This window comes from Gallus gallus, chromosome 8 (assembly GCF_016699485.2).
Source record: "Gallus gallus isolate bGalGal1 chromosome 8, bGalGal1.mat.broiler.GRCg7b, whole genome shotgun sequence".
Taxonomy (NCBI): domain Eukaryota; kingdom Metazoa; phylum Chordata; class Aves; order Galliformes; family Phasianidae; genus Gallus; species Gallus gallus.
The window spans coordinates 18325223-18343003 of record NC_052539.1 but is presented as its reverse complement, the minus strand read 5'-3'; the positions used below and the strand labels follow the sequence as shown (position 1 = coordinate 18343003).

The window sequence follows — 17781 nt, the reverse complement described above, 5'->3', positions numbered from 1 at the left end:
GCTTAAGCTTCCTATCTGAGTAGTGGCCAGATTTCTTATACTACTACTCTCTAAGAATTAACAGCAATTCATTGATCTGCTGCATCTCAAGGTTACAGTCAGAAGAAAATAATGTATTTTACACAGCCCCCTGCCAGCTACCCTCATGTATACTGCTCATTTCTTTCTCACTGTTCAATAAATAAATAAACAAACAAACAAATAAATAAATAAAATCATGCAGCTTCATTTTAAAAGCAAAAATAAGAGGAGAAAATAAGTATCTAAGCCCTGAAACATGTATCTGCTTATTACTGGAAAATGTATCTCTCCGTGTATGCATTTTAAATGGCACAAAAGTTCACAAAATGTGTATTATCTACTGAATTTCTCTGGGCACTCTCTGTCACCATCTCTGAAGCAACAAGTATGTGGTATGTATTATACATATTTTTATTATAGACCCAACTAAATGGTCATATAAAAAACATGAAATGAGAAAGGCAACAATAAAATCCGTAAAAGTCTTCTGAAACCCCCTCCCATCCCCAAAAGAAAGCAAAAGTACTTGCACACTTAGCACTGCAGGTTTCAGACATTTCAGTCTCTTTTTCTATTCATGACTTTGAAAAGAGTCTTTATGTGTACCAGTGAATAACAAAAGTGTGAAATACATCTAAGTCCTTTAGATAAACAGTATGTGTAAGGAGGCTCTGTTTGTAGATATAATCTCCCTAGTCTGTCAGCTACATATGCCAAATCACTGAGGCTGTCATGGTCATTTACATGCAGTTGCTGAAAAAATCCCTACCGGGAAGAATTACATAAATGGAAAACGGAAATAGCTACAATTTGGCCCAGCAAGAGCTGTCTTCTAATCTTGTCCTCTTCACTCTAGCTACCAGTGTTCTTGATTTTTATATGTGACTCCCAGATGTGTAACTGATGTGCCTCAAAATCCCACACATGGATCTGTACGTGCCAGTAAATAACCATGGTAAGAAGGTGTAGGAAAAGCATTCAGACAACAAACCCGAGTTAGCTGCTCATGGATGCAATGAATTGTCACATCTGAACATTTTCAGAGTTTGATGTTTCGCTGTGCACTACTGTTGGGGTGTAGAGGATTTAGCATCATATCTGAGTTCAGCAAGAGTTAAGCACCACTAGAAATTAGAAATCTACTTAGTAGTAAATTAGGGCCCTCCTGTTTGGTGCTGAGCAGTGTTAAGAAATTGTTGAGCACCACTGAGACTATGGCATTTTGTACAGGAGTGTGTGCTAATGAAAATGAAAGGTTAGAGCCCCATAAGCCCTCTGGTAATTTCATACTGGCAGCATACAGTGCAAAATACACAGGAACCTAAATGGGGAGCCCAAGATTTAGTTATTTTTTTATTTTCCACTGAATGTAGGAGAACATGGAGGCTGCTGGCTATGTGCAACTGGACTCTCCTACTCTGTGATATATATACATAAATATATAAATATATAAACCTGTATATTTTTCCCCCCAAAAATCTTCAGATGATTACTATTGGAGGGAAGAAGGAGTATGTACCTTACCTTTAAACATACTGAAGCGGAAAACTTTGCTGAACTGGTAGCCAGATCTGTCAAATTTGGGACTTAATGCTCTGACAGCCATTCTGCAGGCAGAAGCCCTGAAAAAATTCAGTGAGCACATTAACTCCTCAATTTCTTTGTAACAAGTTCTTCATCTAGGGAAGGGAAGTAGATTTTCCTTACATCATTTGAAGATCTGGAGCTGTGCTTCTGCCCAGGGCCCTCAGGTGAGAGTAAATGAAACTTGCCACTTGCATGCTAGGTTCCTTCAGCACAGCATCAACTAATATCATCAGGATTGGAAGACCTGGCTTAGTTTCAAGCAAAACCACTGCAGCTAACATTCGGATTCGAGGATGAATTTTGTGATTCAGGAAAATCTCAAGGGTAATAGCCTGGACCTGAAAATTATTGGTACTTTCAGACTTAATCTGTATTTGAACATTTTGCTAATAACCTTTCATCACCACTGAATGATCTCTTCATCACCAGTACAGTAAAAATTTGTATTATTTAATTATTATGGCAACAACGTTCCTGGTTTTAGAGTTTGAGGGCTGGAAGGAGAATTATGGTAATACAGTCTGATTCCTAAGCAGTCAAAGCCAAGGAACCTCACTGAATAACCTCTACATCAAATCTACTTTCCCTTGTTAAGCTATAGCAAAAGATACCTGCAATATAACCAAGACAAAATCTAGATAAAAGTGATTTCAAGAACCCATCACATACCAGAGAAATAAATTCAGTGATCAGTGATCCCCACCCATAAAGATATGCCTTAACTCAAGCCATTTGATCTCCTGGTGCCCATTCTACTAGAATAACAAACAGTTTGCTTCCAAAAATCTCTATGCTATGTAGGTAATTTAAAATTGTACTGTTATGCAAGAAATGTAATTTTCACAGTACTACTTGTAACTTATGTGTTTGATCTATACAGTATTTAGTATCAAGACTAATTTTTTATTGGAACCTTTCCAGCTTGCATGAGAGGCACCAAAATGTTTGACTGGAGCTTCAAACTGATTGGGAATGGAATAACTGGTGATTTTGGCACAATCCTCTGGACAACCCTGTTCTGCCTCTAATGCCTACACTTTTTAATGTAAGGTATGATTGAGAGGACTTAATGTATTTTTCTGCAGTAGCCTCTTTCTAAAGGCAACTGCTTTTTTAAATTAAAGAATAGAAATGACAGGCCATGCATTGTCTGTTTAATGCAAATATGGGTGTGTAGCTAGCTGCAAACTAGGGATTAAACTGACTGGTTTTTGAACAATGCAAAATCCAGTCACAGTCATTAACCTGCTCCAGATCAATTTTCTCTAAAGCAAATGCATAGAAATGGAACTAAACAGCAGTCTGGGTCACATGCGGGAAGCTGGGCCAAAGGACAAGCAGAGACACAGCACTGTTTTCAAACACCAGATCAGCTTTTCCCATCCCCAGCAAATAACCTAATTTCTACGCTTGCTGTCTCTCCACCCTCCCACCCTCTTTTCCCCATCTACCTCCTGCACTCTAGTAAATTGTTTCTATATTCTTTTGCTTAAAAGCATACACAAGCACTTTGTCTATGGATCAATATGTGGAATCAAACTGGCAATCATATGCATAAATTAATACAATAAAAAAAAAACTAGTACAGCAGAATAGTTAATGAAAGCCTTTAATTATACTTTTCATGTTAAGGATGGTCTCATAGAAACGAACAAACAGAAAAAAAAAAAAAACCCACCAAAATTTGTAACAGTGAAAAAGATATAAGGTTTCCTTTCATAAGTGGCTTGCTTTAAGGTGAAAATGATGGTAACGTGATGTCTGTGGTGGATGAGATTATGCCCATATACCCATTGTATGTGATGTCTAATCGTTACCTCATTCAGGGACAAAAGTCACATTTAGTAAATGCTCTGTTTATGACTTAAAGCCACACAATGTCTGTTAATTTGTAATTAGGATGCAAACTTCTGGTATCTATTTTCAATAAGATCTGGTCTTGAATTACGATTAGATGTGACACTCAGTATTAAATGTCAATTTTCAGAAAACCTTGTTCTGTGGTTCTCTCACATACCAAAGTTGGAGTAGCACTAAACACATTTTGGTCAATAATTGAGCTTTCTGTCTAATGCTGTTGGAAAATAAAGGTTTGCAATGGAAATACTGATTTGTCTTCAAAAAGAGGATAATGAATCCTTTTAATAGGATTTCTGCTGCTTTCTGAAACACTAGAGGTTAACGTCAAAAGGAATAAAACATGACAGCTCAGGAATGATGAAAGATTAAAAAAAAATGCACAGTATTACAGCTATATTTGAAAATAAACCCACTGTTTTCCTCTCTCCCTCCATCATCAATTAGCTTCAATGTATTGACTTATCATAAGTGCAAAGGAAACAGCTTTGTTTTCTTACCATTTTGGGATCTCTCATGCCTATGCTTTTTAGAGCCATCACAGCAGTTTCATGGACCTTGAGGGGCAGTTCTGAGGCACCAGCTGCATAGCCGGGCAAAAATTTCTTGATGTGCTTGATGCTGGCTGGATGTCCTACATTTCCAAGGGCTTTCAAAGCCAGTAAGACTTCTTCTATGTTAGATTTGCCCAATGCCTCTCCTGCAAACACATGGAATACCTGAAAAAAACCACACGTCTGCTGAGTCCAATTCCAGCTCTTATCTATACTTCAACTGCAAGTACGTTTGAAGTTTGATAATTTCAGTTTGTTCAATATGCTTATTTCCATTTTTTTTTCCCCCAATTTTTTTTTTTCTCATGAACTGGACATTTACTAATGGAAGCATAGCCAAGAAAGTTGCTATGAACTGCTTCTTCATCACTGTGCCTTAAAGTTATTGAGTAAAATTTTTAAGGACAAAATTAATGTAGAGGACATAATTCCTACTTCCTTTCAGAGTGAGCTGAACATTGTTTGAATATTTCTGTCTATTACTAGAGGATAGATGGAAAAATGTGTATACAGTTTAATCCTCCAGATCTTTCAAGAAGATTCCTGAAGATATGTCTGGGGTGGTGTTCTTCAGTGTGGCTCTAACAACAGCCTTTTGGTGTGCTTTAATTGCTGGGATCCTCAGGACATTTTACAACCTTCCTCATATGCAACTGGATCACACTTGCATTTACAAGATAAGATTAGCTGTTTGTATGTTCTGATTATGGAAAAAGAACTATATCCTGGCAGAAAGTTTTGCAATGAAAAAAGAATCATATCAAAAAACAAGAAAACAAACAATCAAACAAACAAACAAACAAAAACCCATCAAAAAAAACAAACAAACAAAAAACCCAACTCTCTAGGAAAGAAGCACAAGATGTTGTAGAATATTTTAAACATGGTCCCTGTACTTCAAAATATCACATTTGAGATTCATTGGCAGTGCAGAAACAGCGCATTTGATATTACTAATCAAATGAAATTTGTAAATGCGTTGAATAAACCTATACAATCATTCACAAATCATTCAAATTCTTGGGAAGGAATTTCCACTTCCTGGCACAAGGTTTCTGAGATTTTATTAGCTCAAGAGTATTGGTGGCAACCATAACACACGGTATGCATGTAGGAATATAAGATGTGCCTGTGTACCACAGGAAAAATTAATGGGAGACATGCTATATTTTGGGAATGCCCTGCTCGTACTGAGGGTGGTGGACTTGTCAGTAACCAAGAGTGAGGACACCTTTTTCCTTTTCCTGGCCAGGTGCACAACCACTGTAAACCATGATGTACACCACTAGAATGTGGAGATGATATTTATTGTCTATTTAAATTGTTTTCAGGCATGTTGACTAAAAGTAGTGCAGAACGGGAATGACATTCCTGTTATTAAAACCTTACGCTCTATATGAATGACTAGGCTCTGCTTCTGGCTGAAAAATGTCTGGGCTACACAGCTTTGGACAAAACCCTGGGCTTTTGTGTCATGTAGCTTATATATCTGTTAAGCGTCTATATTTAGCAGTATTTCAGAGTGGTGCTGTGGGACCTCATTAATAGTCAGCAATAAAGCAGAGATACTCAGAAAGTGCCATGAATTATATGCTGCTTCTTCTCACTCTCTTTCGTGTGTTAATCTAAAGATAAAAATGCTGTATTTAACCAACTGGGGTTCTTTTCCCCCAAGGAAACACTGCAGTGAAGTGAAATACAGATTTCTGAATAACGAAGAAAGTACTCAAGTCTTAATTTTTCTTTTAAATGATACATAAAAATCTGGTTACCTGGAGACATTCCGAGCAGGAGTATGGTGAAGAGCACCGTTTGTGGCACAGTGATGCATAGCTGAGAAGGCAAACCTTTCTGAGTACACTACTTGAACGTGGACAATGTTTTTTCACAATGAGCTGGGGAGAAATTAATTGTTTGTTATCACCAATAGTGAAGAGTAACAGCATCAGAAACTGTTTCTCCCAAATACAAGACAATACCAGGGTTTTTAGATTTTCTAATTGATGAATTTATAGTCAATTAGTGAATAGTGTTACATTTGACAATGCAATTGTAATGTAATTCCAAGTAACTTCTGAAAGGCAGATCTGTTGCTTTTACAGTGTTTCAAATATAAAATTGGTATGGACTATACTCCAAGGGGAGAAAATCAGCCAGTTATAAAATGAGTGAATTGTTAATTGGGCACACATTAGTCGAAAAAATGTTCTTCATAGATGTATCTATGTAAGCCTCATCAGTAGGTACAAACATTGTGATCAATTGTGGATGGACCTTAGTAGTTTGGGCTACCATGGATATTTCATTTAAATCAAGGAGGTGGCAAGAGGCAACAAGATACTACTGCTTTGAGTTAAAAACATAGCATTACCACATGCCAGGATGTCATGGCTTTTACAGCAGGCAAAACTCTTCTCTGAGAACCATGGTCTTTACCAAGGTTAGGCAGAGATAAATACCTGCATTTGAGGGCAGAATTAGACATGGCAGAAGAGGGAAAAATTGAAAAATTGACTAAACTTCTCCAATGTGAGCTCTATATTGGTATAATTCCCTTGATTTCCATAGATCTGCTGTGATTAAATGCATCCTGCTGGGTCAGCTAGGACAAATCCATGGTTAAAACAAATATGTATTTCTTACTCCCTAGTCTTTCTAAACACTCAATGAGAGATTCAATCTAATGTAACTACAAAGTACATTTGGACAAAGGAAGACTAGATACCGGTTTACAACAATAACCTCTATCACTGGAAGGTATTTTACTCTCTTTTCTGTTTTATTCTGGATTAATTTTTGCCCTCTTGATTTGCATTCTCCTCCTCCTGAGACACTCAGGAAACAAACTCCTTTCAACCTCACTAGAGGATATAAAACCTTTGTATTTTCAAAGCCCTTGCAATCTTGTCAAAGGAATAAATATAGCAGATGCTAAAATCAGTGTAATTCAAGAGCGTTTAAAGAATCCTACTGTAGCTTCTTCCATCACTTCTTGAGTTGGTGAGCTTGAGTGGAGAGCCACAAGCACTGTCTGAGCTATTTCCCAGTTGGTGAGCTCTTGCCTTTCCATTTTATGCCTCAAGAATCTCAGTGAACGGTGACTGGCTGCTGCAGGAAGTAAATCCAAAAGGTAGCGCCTGGAATGGGAAAGGCAAGGACCATTTTCCAGATTTACATTAGAACACAATCATTCCAGATGGCCTCCAACCAAATTTATCAGCAGAAGAATCACCACTTGTATTCTTTGTACCTGTATGCTGGCCGGCTTGAGAACTGTTTCCACACTGACTCATAGTTCTCCTCATTTGCAGCACGCAAGAGGTGCATAAGCTTGAGGGCTTTTGCTGGTGCATCACTGGGAAGCTGTTCATATGTTGTCTCTACTAAGTCTTGCAGTCTTTCCTCTATCTGTGGGCGGATTCAACTACATTAATCTTATTTTTTTTTCCCCACATTAACTAACTCTAACCTCCAGCCAAAATTCTATCTGTGGCTAAACTTTACCTGTCTTTCCACATCTTTTATTTTGAATAAGTGGACAGGAAGCTGAAGCAATTCACTGCCAAACTGGTACTGAAGTGATCCACGTTTCTGAAATTCTTTTGGTGGAACTTCTGCCACTTGCTTTTGCACTTCAATCAATGCAAGTTTCTGCCTGAAATGAAGGAAACCAGAGAGAGAACCTCAGAAGATGTTGAGTACCAGCCCTAAAGAGCACATGGTTTCTGCCTCTCTGCACTGCCACTGCAGCTGATTTTTTATTTTATTATTATTATTTTTCAGAATGGTTTTATTACTGAGAAGGTAAAGTTATATACAAGCTGCTGAATTAGGATACAGTGTTCAAAACTTCCCTGAGAAGGTGTGCTTTTGCTCAACAGAGCTCAGATCAGAGCCAGCTTTTACCTTCCTTTGGGAATAACATGGCCTGAGAATTTAAGGAAAACGTGGGAGGTGAGAAGCTGTGGCCTGAACAAGATCATAGGAACTGTGTGTTGAGACTTAATGAATAAATTAAGGATTAGGGAAATATAACTGATGAGAAAGATTTTCACTAATTATAACTGAATTTAAACCTTTTAAGAAGTTCATAAAAGTTTTCACATATCTGTGCCTCCTAGAAGCTTCAAAACAAATTAAAAACGGTCAGATAAAAGAAATATTACAGCCTTTTTACTTGCACTCTTCCAATTCTCTCTTCACTTTGTCTGGAAAGTTGAATGCCCTGGGGATTGCAGAAGACAAAAGATTCTCATGAAGTTTCTAATTGGATTTCCTACTTGAAGAGGGCCAGATGCTTTCAGGATTACTTTTTAGAAAAATACTCAAAGTTCTGGAAATTTTTCAGAGTACCATAAATTTTTCATTTATTAAGAAAAATTCTGATGAGGAAATCTCTTTGTAAACAGTTCCTATCTGTGCTGAATTTTCAGCTAAATACATGCGTTCTATCACACCAATTATGTTTAAAATAGGTCATTTAGGACACAATAATGATGTTAAGCATTTGCATTTAACAACTGAAAATATTCCAAAAGCAATATTATTGTACTACATAGCATTTCAAAATCTCTAGAAAATTGGCTTGTTTATTTTAGAATCTCGACAATGATCTTCTGTATCATTTCTATCCACTCCTTCCATATGGATTACAGAGAACTGCTGCCAAAAATATCAGAGAACCACTTTGCAGACAAGCCACTAGACTTTGAATAGAAATCACTACAGAATCAGCAGATATTTTTTTCTCTTGAAATTTCATACAACATTGTTAAATGGGCATCTGGATTAGAAAGTATAATATCAGGTATGTTTTGACAGAATTAACTCCCCCTTCAAAAACATGATGAATCTGTTATGTCTCCATCTTCATTGTTTTGGGAAGAGAGCTATCTTCGCAGAATAGATGGGAAAATGTTAGAGACACTGAAGGGAAGAGCAAACGAATACTAAAGATGGGCTTAAAATGATGCTGAAGAATCTTATGCTGAAAAGGACAGAAAAATCATCTCCGAGTGTTTTAAATCCTTGATGCTAGACTATTTACTTATCCCTTTACTTATTTTACACAGAGTGCATTGCAAAATTAACTTCTGAAAACCTATGTGACAAATCAATATCTTCCAAGCTACAACATATTCTGGTGGGCAACGCAGGAAAGCCAGAGAAAAGGTGGAAGAGTAAAGGTACTACTCTTTCTGGGGGCTCTATACCTGAAGAAGTATAAGATGACAGTCTATGCAGGCTTGCAGAGTGAACTTAACAAAATCAAACACCAAAAATCTAGGGGCTTGAGCTAAAAATTAGCAGAGGTTTCAATTTCAAACAACAATATTCTTTCTCATTTTGCCTCAGACCTGTTCAACAACTATGCAAAATTTGCTGTGGAAAAGCAAATACATATTACACTTCATGTTCTCAATCTTTTTGCAATAAAATACAATTTCCTATCAAGAAATAGTTTTGATGGAAATTTTGCAAGCTGCCACAGTACTTAAGAAGTATTTCAGAATCTAAAGTCCTATCTAGGTTTCTTGTGAACTAGTCTCCAGGGTCTCTTACTGCATTATTATTTTCTAGGGAACTCTGTTTCAGTGAGTAACTGTCTTTCAAAGTATTTTACTGCAAATATATTAGTTCACAGGTTTTCAGATGGAATTACATTTGTTTTGGCTTTTATGACATAAATCAAATATCCCCGAGAAATAAAATAGTCAAACCCTGCGAAGTTTAGCTAACAAAATTTGGATAGTGATGTGCATGCTTCAGATTTACAACGAAGAGTGAAGGTTGTTTTTATGAACTGTTTGGGGTTTTATGTAATTAAATATTGGCAAACAATAGGCCACAGAAGTAAAGGATTTATTTCAGTTATGGAGTTTGACCAGACTACTGAGATGCTGAGTTAGCTGCTGAATTAAAGGCACATGTACAGTACCTTGCTTCTACGATAGCATTTCCTCCTGTTATCTCATGGAAAGGTGTAAACTGGTGGACTTCCTCGACTTCAGCTTGTGTGATTACAGCTTCATTATGAGTGTATTTAATTTTGTAATTATAGGTAGCAGTTGCCCGGGAATTCTTGTTTCTCTTTATAACAACAACAACAAAAAACAAGCAACAAACAAAAGAACATCAACAGTAAAGAATATAGAAAGTCATTTACCTTCTAAATTCTATGCCTAGAAGCTATTACATCATCACCCACTTCAACCCACTTATTTTCCAGTGCTGTTTTGCTCAGCGACAACTCAGTGTCTGCACACTTCTATGGGAGAGGTCAGGCACACTGCCTGGATCCTTCACTTTTACCACTAAGAAGTATTAGTTGTTTTCTTTCCTTTCCCAAATGTAAGTCATTTGCTATTCCCTTGGGAAAGAGACATATTTTCTGAGCAGAGCAGTGGAAAAAGCTACACAATTTTTTACATCAAAGAGAGAATTATAATAAGATGCAAAAGTACCTATCTTGAATAGTAGAAATTGCACACCATGCTTAGCTTTTTTTTTTTTTTCTTGCTAACAGAAGAGGTAAATTAGCTCATGCTGATAATTAATGGTTTCCAAACCAGCCAGCCAAACTCAGTAGAGTTATGCCTATAGTACACAACAGCCTGTAGCATGGACCTCTGTTGCCCTGTGGATTTCCATACTGAAACAATGTCAGTTACTAGATGGAACAGAACTGATCTGATATCTTCTCTCAGTCTAAGTATTAGAAAGCAAGAAATAATGTGGATATCAAATTGTTCTCTGTATAAGAATACAAAATATGTAAACAAAATACTGGTCTAAGTTACCTGCTGACAGGTCTGGCATGGCTGAGTGTATGCTGAACCTGTGACCACTTGGACTTTCTCTTCACAACTGTTCAGGTCCTTGGATTTGGTCACATCAACTAGGTTTGCTTTCTTGTTTTCTTGAATTGCATACGTTGTGTTACAAATACCTCCAATCCCAGCCTGTCAAAAATAAGAATGTGATCAGAGAAGTTTACCCCTCCACAAAGTTTCATCAATTCTTTACATGAACTCCCTTTCTTAATTCTGTATTTTCACAATCCTGCTGGAAATGCGTACTGTTTAAATTCATTGTAGGTTCCAGAAGAAAAGTTGGGATGACCTATGATTCCATTTCTTTTTTTATATGCATGTTTCCAGTAAGCCAAATCAGAACTTCCTTGAGAGAACTAAAACAAATGAGAGTTTACCTGAGATGAGATTCGGAGCCTTGGAAAAGATAGGTAACAATTTCCAGTTAGAGCTGTAGATTATGAAATATGATTTGAGGAATATTAATAAAAAGTGCCAAAATAATGTGATCATTCAGAATAAAAATCTCAACAGTAAACTATTTTAAAGATAGAGATGACATTCTTCCCTTAAAATTTGCTTTTATAGACAGTTTATAAATGCCTATGGAACAGGGCTTGGAATATCAGATCATCTGTCACAATGTGAACAGCAAGAATTAAAAAGAATTTCAGGATAGCAGAGTTTTGATTGTAGATTTTCTTGAGTTTGCAGTTTTAGTTCAGACTTTCAATAATATTTCAAGCATATATATTTATAGGAGCTCTTAAATCACCTCAGTCAGAGCAGGGGTTTTGGAGAGGGAAATATTTGATTGCATTTTAGGAGGAAGGGTTATTTTCATGATTTTTTTATTGTTATTGATAGCTTAGGGACTCCAGAGAGCAGCTCTGGGCTATGTCAGAACAGCAAAATAGTCACATGCCGGTTGCAAGGCAAGACATACCCACTCTATCTTTAATTTAACAACATTTCTGGAAAAAAAAAAAAAAAAAAAAAAAAAGCAGCTTTAGTAAAGGCTAGGACACAGAGTCAAGCTTTCCAAAAGGCTTGAACTCTGCAGATAGAAGTATGGGGCTCCTCTGCAGACTGCAAGCTGAAGTAGAGAGATATAACTTTTAACAAGAACATGCAGCCCATAGATCCTGGTGGGACGAATTAAGACTGATGCATTACAGGACATTTAGGGCTGTGCAGTTTGCAGCACAGGTACACTTGCCCTACACACTGTAGGCTGTGATGTAGAATTGCCCAGTCCAGTCCTTTAAACCAGTCTGCAACTTATATTTTGGGACTAATAATGTTCCTCTTCCTTTACAGAGTGACTTGAGATTGTCAAGCGACAGTGACAATGCTCATTAATCAGTTGTTGTTTGAGAAAAACAGAAAATTTGGAAACTATTTTAGGAGGTGAAGTCACATTTATTGTTCAGCTATGAGAGAGGGATGTATTGCTACCTGAATTAAAAATAATGAAGATGTAGAACAAGATATGGGTAAATAACACTGCAGAATATGCAACATCACAACCCTCTTTTTTTTTTTTTTTTTAATGTGCAACAAGCAGTGTGAAGATATTAAGTCATGTGCCTCATTTTCCAGAAAAAATCTCTATCCATACGAAGATGCATTTTTAAAGAAGTTAGTTATTCTGGTCTGCATTTTCAACAAGGACAACACGAGAGGTTAGTAATTTCAAGCTTTCTGCTCATCTCTGAATCACATGTAGTCTAATCCATGTAAATATGGTTTTAGAAAAGCTAAACACATTCCAATTTCTATAGTGAACAGTAATATAAGATGTTTTACCTTGACTAAGATATAAAAACCTGAAAAAGGGTGGAAATTCCAACAGAGTAACAACCGAAGCTGTCAAAGCTATTATAGTAATATCATAGCACATATACTGTTTTCCTCCTAATAGAGGAGCTAGAAGAGATTAAAGTATATATGATTGGTTAAAAAGTCAAATAACTGTTATTTTAGCTTGAATTTTGTGTTGTATGTTTAATACTGTATTCAAATTTTATGTACGCTTCAGCTTTCACAGTAATACACTTCTGGAATCACAAACCAGATTTTCTAAGATTTTAATACTGCAAATGCATTTACAGAAATACTTTCATCAAACAGATTAAAAATCTGCTTTTCTGTTCTCCTGTTTAGCTATAGCTCCATCTAATATTGTTCCATGAGAATAATCTAATGCTGATTACCCAAGCTTAGGTGTTTCTTCTTATAGAAGTTTTACCACAGATGAATTTAGAAAATAAAATAGAAGAATCTGATATGTTATCTATTCATACAGCAACCACAATGGCTAAGACAAAATGCTCACCTCCTGTATACTGTATGAATGCTGCATCTTCTTCAGACTGAGCTCCAGAATATTGAGAATCCCTCTGTAGATGTTCAGACCATCATCTGAGACAGAATCAGGAGCCATAAGGTTTCCAACGTGGCCATTGCTATACTCAAACTTGATGGGAATACTAAGCTGTCCAGTTAGTGCCTGAGTCAGTTTGAGTGACCGAGAGAATGAGCTTGTAGGCCAGATGCCATTGTACTCTGCTGCTTCAATTGAGTGAATCTAGAACAACAGGGAAAATATAGTTTCTTTTAAAAATTTTCAGTTAGATTTTGCCAATCCGTGTAAGCAGCTGGAGTTTTACTTGCTTCAAAAGTACACTTTTAAATAACATTAAGCCTCTACAAAGGGAAAACCTGAGGTTGTCATTTAGTGTAATTGATATAAACAGACATATTTCCATATTTAAAAGGATATAGAAGAGAGTAATTTAAATAACTGTTATATTCCACATTCATGACACACTGCTTTTTCACAGAGATAATCCATATTGCCAAAGGTCAACTTGTATGAAGAAATAAGCCAGAGAAGAGCTGCATGAAGCAGGTTGCTACTCAAAAGTAGTACAGAAGATCTGCAGGAAATTGCAGCAAAAAGTTAATGTTGCATAAAGCATCATTAACTCCTGTTGTGAACTCTGTCATATCCCTCGTTGGGGTCACAGAGCACAGACAGCAGTCAGAAACTAATAACAACATGGCTGCTGGGCCAGCCAGATTGTCACAATTAGTTAGAGAAGCGGAGAGCAGATTACAAAAATTGTCCTTCCTTACATGTTTTGTGATGGTGTGGCAGAGCCAAAGGCTTAGGCACTGGCCCCAGCCCTGCTCTATACTTCATGCTCTAGCCTCAACCTGCAGCACATCCAAGCAAGTAGAAAGTTGTGCTAAACTGTGCATAAATCAAATGACTTCTGCCCCATGGGAACAGAGCATGTTTAGCTTAGTTTCTCGGAGGACCCTTCCCTCCTATATGTTTTGACAATTTAAAGAGACTTTTCTCTGACACCTTAGGCAGGCAATGTGATGCAAGCCATGGATTAATTTCTCAAAAAGCCACACAAACTAAATCTTCATACAGTAAGTCACTGGAGACTACACTTTCATATTTATTTTTGTTATTGTTGGTGGAGATCACTGCCAACTCCAGTAACTGAAGCTTACAGAGGAGGCTGTTATGGAGCAAATCCCTCATGTTGCCTCTTGGACATGCTTCTGGCATATTGCATTCGGGCAGATTTGGGACTGCTCTGCAGGGTCGGTGCAAGGTAGTTTTCCCCAGCCCTCAGGGCCCAAGCAGGCCTTATGCCGTCTGCTTGGTTTTGAATAGAGCTGGCGATTCTTGTGCGTTTGTGATGAAAAAATTGTCAGCAGGGACCAGGGACCACAGCTTTTTACTTGGGCTAAATGAGAGCTAGTAGGCTACAGATGAAAGATTAATTCCCTGAACTGTCCCTCCTAACTGTCTAATTTAAATATAACAGCAGCAAAATAAACTTCTCTGGGAGCAGAAGGGAATAAAATGTATTGTTACCTTTCACTTAGAACTTAGAACTAGCCCAAAATCTTATGACTTTTTTTTCTTTTCTCTTCTTTTTCTTCCCCAAAAGTATTTAGATTTGAAACAAATATTTTCACAAGTTGACTAAGGCAGATGAAACATTGTTGGAAGGTTTTAGGGAGCAGGAGTCAATTTTTGGGGAAGACTCAGCATATGGAGAATCATTCTAACAAGCATGATGGAGGACAGGGCAAAGATAAAAATTCTGTCCCAGCTGTGCCAAGGAAGTCTTGTACTCACCAGTATAGATTTGTGACTTTTATTTCCTTGTGTTTTTGAAAAAAAATCCAGCCATTTGCAAAGGTCATGGAAAAGCAATGTGTCCTGTCTAGCTCTATTATAATTTGAACTTATAAAAATACCTAGTCCCAGAAGGCTAATGCAGGCTGAAAGGCTACAGAATTTACAGGCATTTATCAGACATTCACCAGTCTTTTTAATCTGCAGTTTTTCAATTTGCCAAATAAAAGCTTTTAAAAAGATCATTTTTCTTCCGCATGCACAGAACACTGAGTTTGTGTAAACCAATTGAGGGGTGCTTTTCAATACATTCATTAGAAACTCATATAGGCTTCTGTTAAAGGCAAAACCATTTTTTTCACATAATCAGAACTCTTAGTAATTACTCAGCGTGCAATAAAAATATACAATTGAGGATGACAAAGGATGTCATCTGGGACCCTGCAGAAAAAGAAGCCACCAGATTACATTAATTATGCTAAATATTGAATCACATCCAGCTACTGTCGTATGTTTTATTGCCTTTCGTTTGCTGGCTACGAAATCAGTTGATTAAATAATCCTAGGTTGTACAGTTTGGAACAATTGGATTGATCCAATAACAAATTACTGTGCATTTCAAATTACATTCCATTGTCTCCCTGGCCACAAAGCAGAAGAAATCCTTCAAGCCCAAGGTTGGCTTGAGCTGAGAATTACCTGGCAAAGTGCAAATAGAATTTAGAGCACTGAATAAAAAAACAGTAGTGTTAGTTACATTCTGCCTGAGTAAGCACAACATATGATGAAACTTAATTACTTCCCAAAAGCTTAAAAAAAAAAACCCAACAAACTGGTATCAAGAGAATTTTACCTTTCAAATTGAATAAATTTTCTTACCCTAATAAGACAAAGTTTTGGTCCAATACCACTAATTTCCACTTCACTTCTTATCCTTATTCCAGTTCTTGCAAGTCCTTTCTCTGGAATACCACTGAGAAGTATGCTTTCATAATTGTATGTATAAACCTTATTTTCACCAAAATCAGGTTCTGCAAAGAAATGGTTTCGATAAAACATTATAGAGAACATATTAAAGTACCTACATTAGAATATGTAGAACAAAAATGATAAATTTGTTCATTTTTGTATTGCACCTGAAGAAAATTAGCTGTTGTAAAATTGTATTAAACATTGATATACTTTTCAGATTCTATTTTGAATTTCACTCATTATAATTATAGTGGCTGATAGGAAAATTACTTACGGTAATTAAGATGCTGACTCCCTGAAAGAGAAGGAAGGAAAAAGAAGCAATAAATGACAAAAGCAAAAATAATCCCAAATGTTAATGTATTTTAGTATAAAAGGCTATATATCATCTTGTACATATGGCGTAAGTCTTTCCAATTAACTTTCCTTGTAATTCAACATATACCCAAAAGCATCTTCTACTAAACACCTTTTGTAAGCAAATTATACTGAGACTCTGAAACATTCTCCTGAAACTATTATATTAATTTTATTAAAACAGCTAAGTTACTTACCCACCAGGGTTAAAACCAGGGCTGATATTAAACCCCTCATGGTGGGGATAAAGTAGAATTGAACATGCTGAGTTTCCTTTTATAAAGGCATTTGCTATCACATGTCCCTTTTGGCATGTTGGTTTGACAAATAAATGCATTTTAGAATGAGTATTGATCAATTGAAAAACAAACATTTCTGAGGGCATGGATGCTGACAACTTCAAATCACCCCATGATTTCAACTTTCTATGTGAAATAGAAATTTTGTTTTTGAAATATCTTGCTTTCTTCTTTTTTCCAGTTTCTCTACATGTAGCCAAACAGGAAAACTATCATTAAAATATAAAGTTAAATAATAGTAGTACCTTAATAATGGCTCAATTAATTTAACTTTTCTCCAGTTATGTCTTCATTGTCCTGATAATTTTGACTTGCTAACAAGTCAAAATCACAGCTTTGAAGATACTCATTGCTTTGTCACATTGTAACTCTGCTTTTAGAGAAGAATTTGTAATTGATTTTATGTACTTAAGATTGAGATAGCCCTAACCTTATAGTCACGCAATGAGAAAAAGACTTTCCATAGTTTCCTCCATGGTTCTCTTTGCATGCATTTCTTCCTGCCCACACCTGGGAATCGTGACCTCCACATTAGTTTCTGTCTACTGGTCAAAGTTTGTTCTGTGACAACAAGAGAGAAATTAATTCCTGTGTTTGTGAAAATAATGCAATAAAACATCAGTTACAGTTCCAGAAGGATCTCAGGGAGGTGGGAACCTCACATTCTTCTCAGTGACTTCTCAGGGGGCTTTTGCTGCTGAGACTCTGGTGAAAACGTACCCAGAATTTCCCACTTCTAATATTTAGACCAATCCTTAGCAAAGCTAATTCAGGAGAAAGTTCACTCCCTGACCTCAGTTATACATATTTCTTTTAAACGTTTAACTTTTACTTAGAATTTAAGCTTGTCTTTTGGTCAAATGGTAAATTAAATATCACATATAACCCACCTGGGTACAAGGGGTTATTGAAGGGGCAGGAAAGATAGCTCAGGAATGTGTATCTGGTATTTCCTTGAGGCTGTGAAAGGTATAACATCTGTGCCAGTAATGCACATTGCCAGGCAGCTGAACTCTATCCTCCAGGAGGAGAGCAAGGCTTTCTCAGTTGTTGCTATTCATCAGGAAGGAGAAGGGTGAAATCTGAGCTCGGGACCCGAGGCTTCCACCATCAAGGCCTGAGAATACACTTACCATGGGCCCCATCCAACAGTT

At 36.8% G+C, this 17781-nt stretch overlaps 1 protein-coding gene across 1 annotated transcript in view; it reads right to left on the bottom strand.

Annotated features, from left to right (window-relative positions):
* Positions 1-16580, bottom strand: part of VTG1 (vitellogenin 1) — a 42651-nt gene extending 26071 nt beyond the window's left edge. The window contains exons 1-13 of the mRNA NM_001004408.3: positions 16526-16580; positions 16246-16266; positions 15879-16030; positions 13170-13421; positions 10820-10981; positions 9958-10109; positions 7524-7674; positions 7270-7427; positions 6991-7156; positions 5792-5914; positions 3966-4184; positions 1729-1946; positions 1546-1643 (exon numbers count right to left, since the gene is read on the bottom strand). Coding sequence (NP_001004408.2) covers positions 1546-1643; positions 1729-1946; positions 3966-4184; positions 5792-5914; positions 6991-7156; positions 7270-7427; positions 7524-7674; positions 9958-10109; positions 10820-10981; positions 13170-13421; positions 15879-16030; positions 16246-16266; positions 16526-16565 — 1912 coding nt within the window. The 5' untranslated portion in view covers positions 16566-16580. The remainder of the gene's footprint in view (positions 1-1545; positions 1644-1728; positions 1947-3965; positions 4185-5791; positions 5915-6990; positions 7157-7269; positions 7428-7523; positions 7675-9957; positions 10110-10819; positions 10982-13169; positions 13422-15878; positions 16031-16245; positions 16267-16525) is intronic.
* Between the last annotated feature and the right edge of the window lie 1201 nt (positions 16581-17781).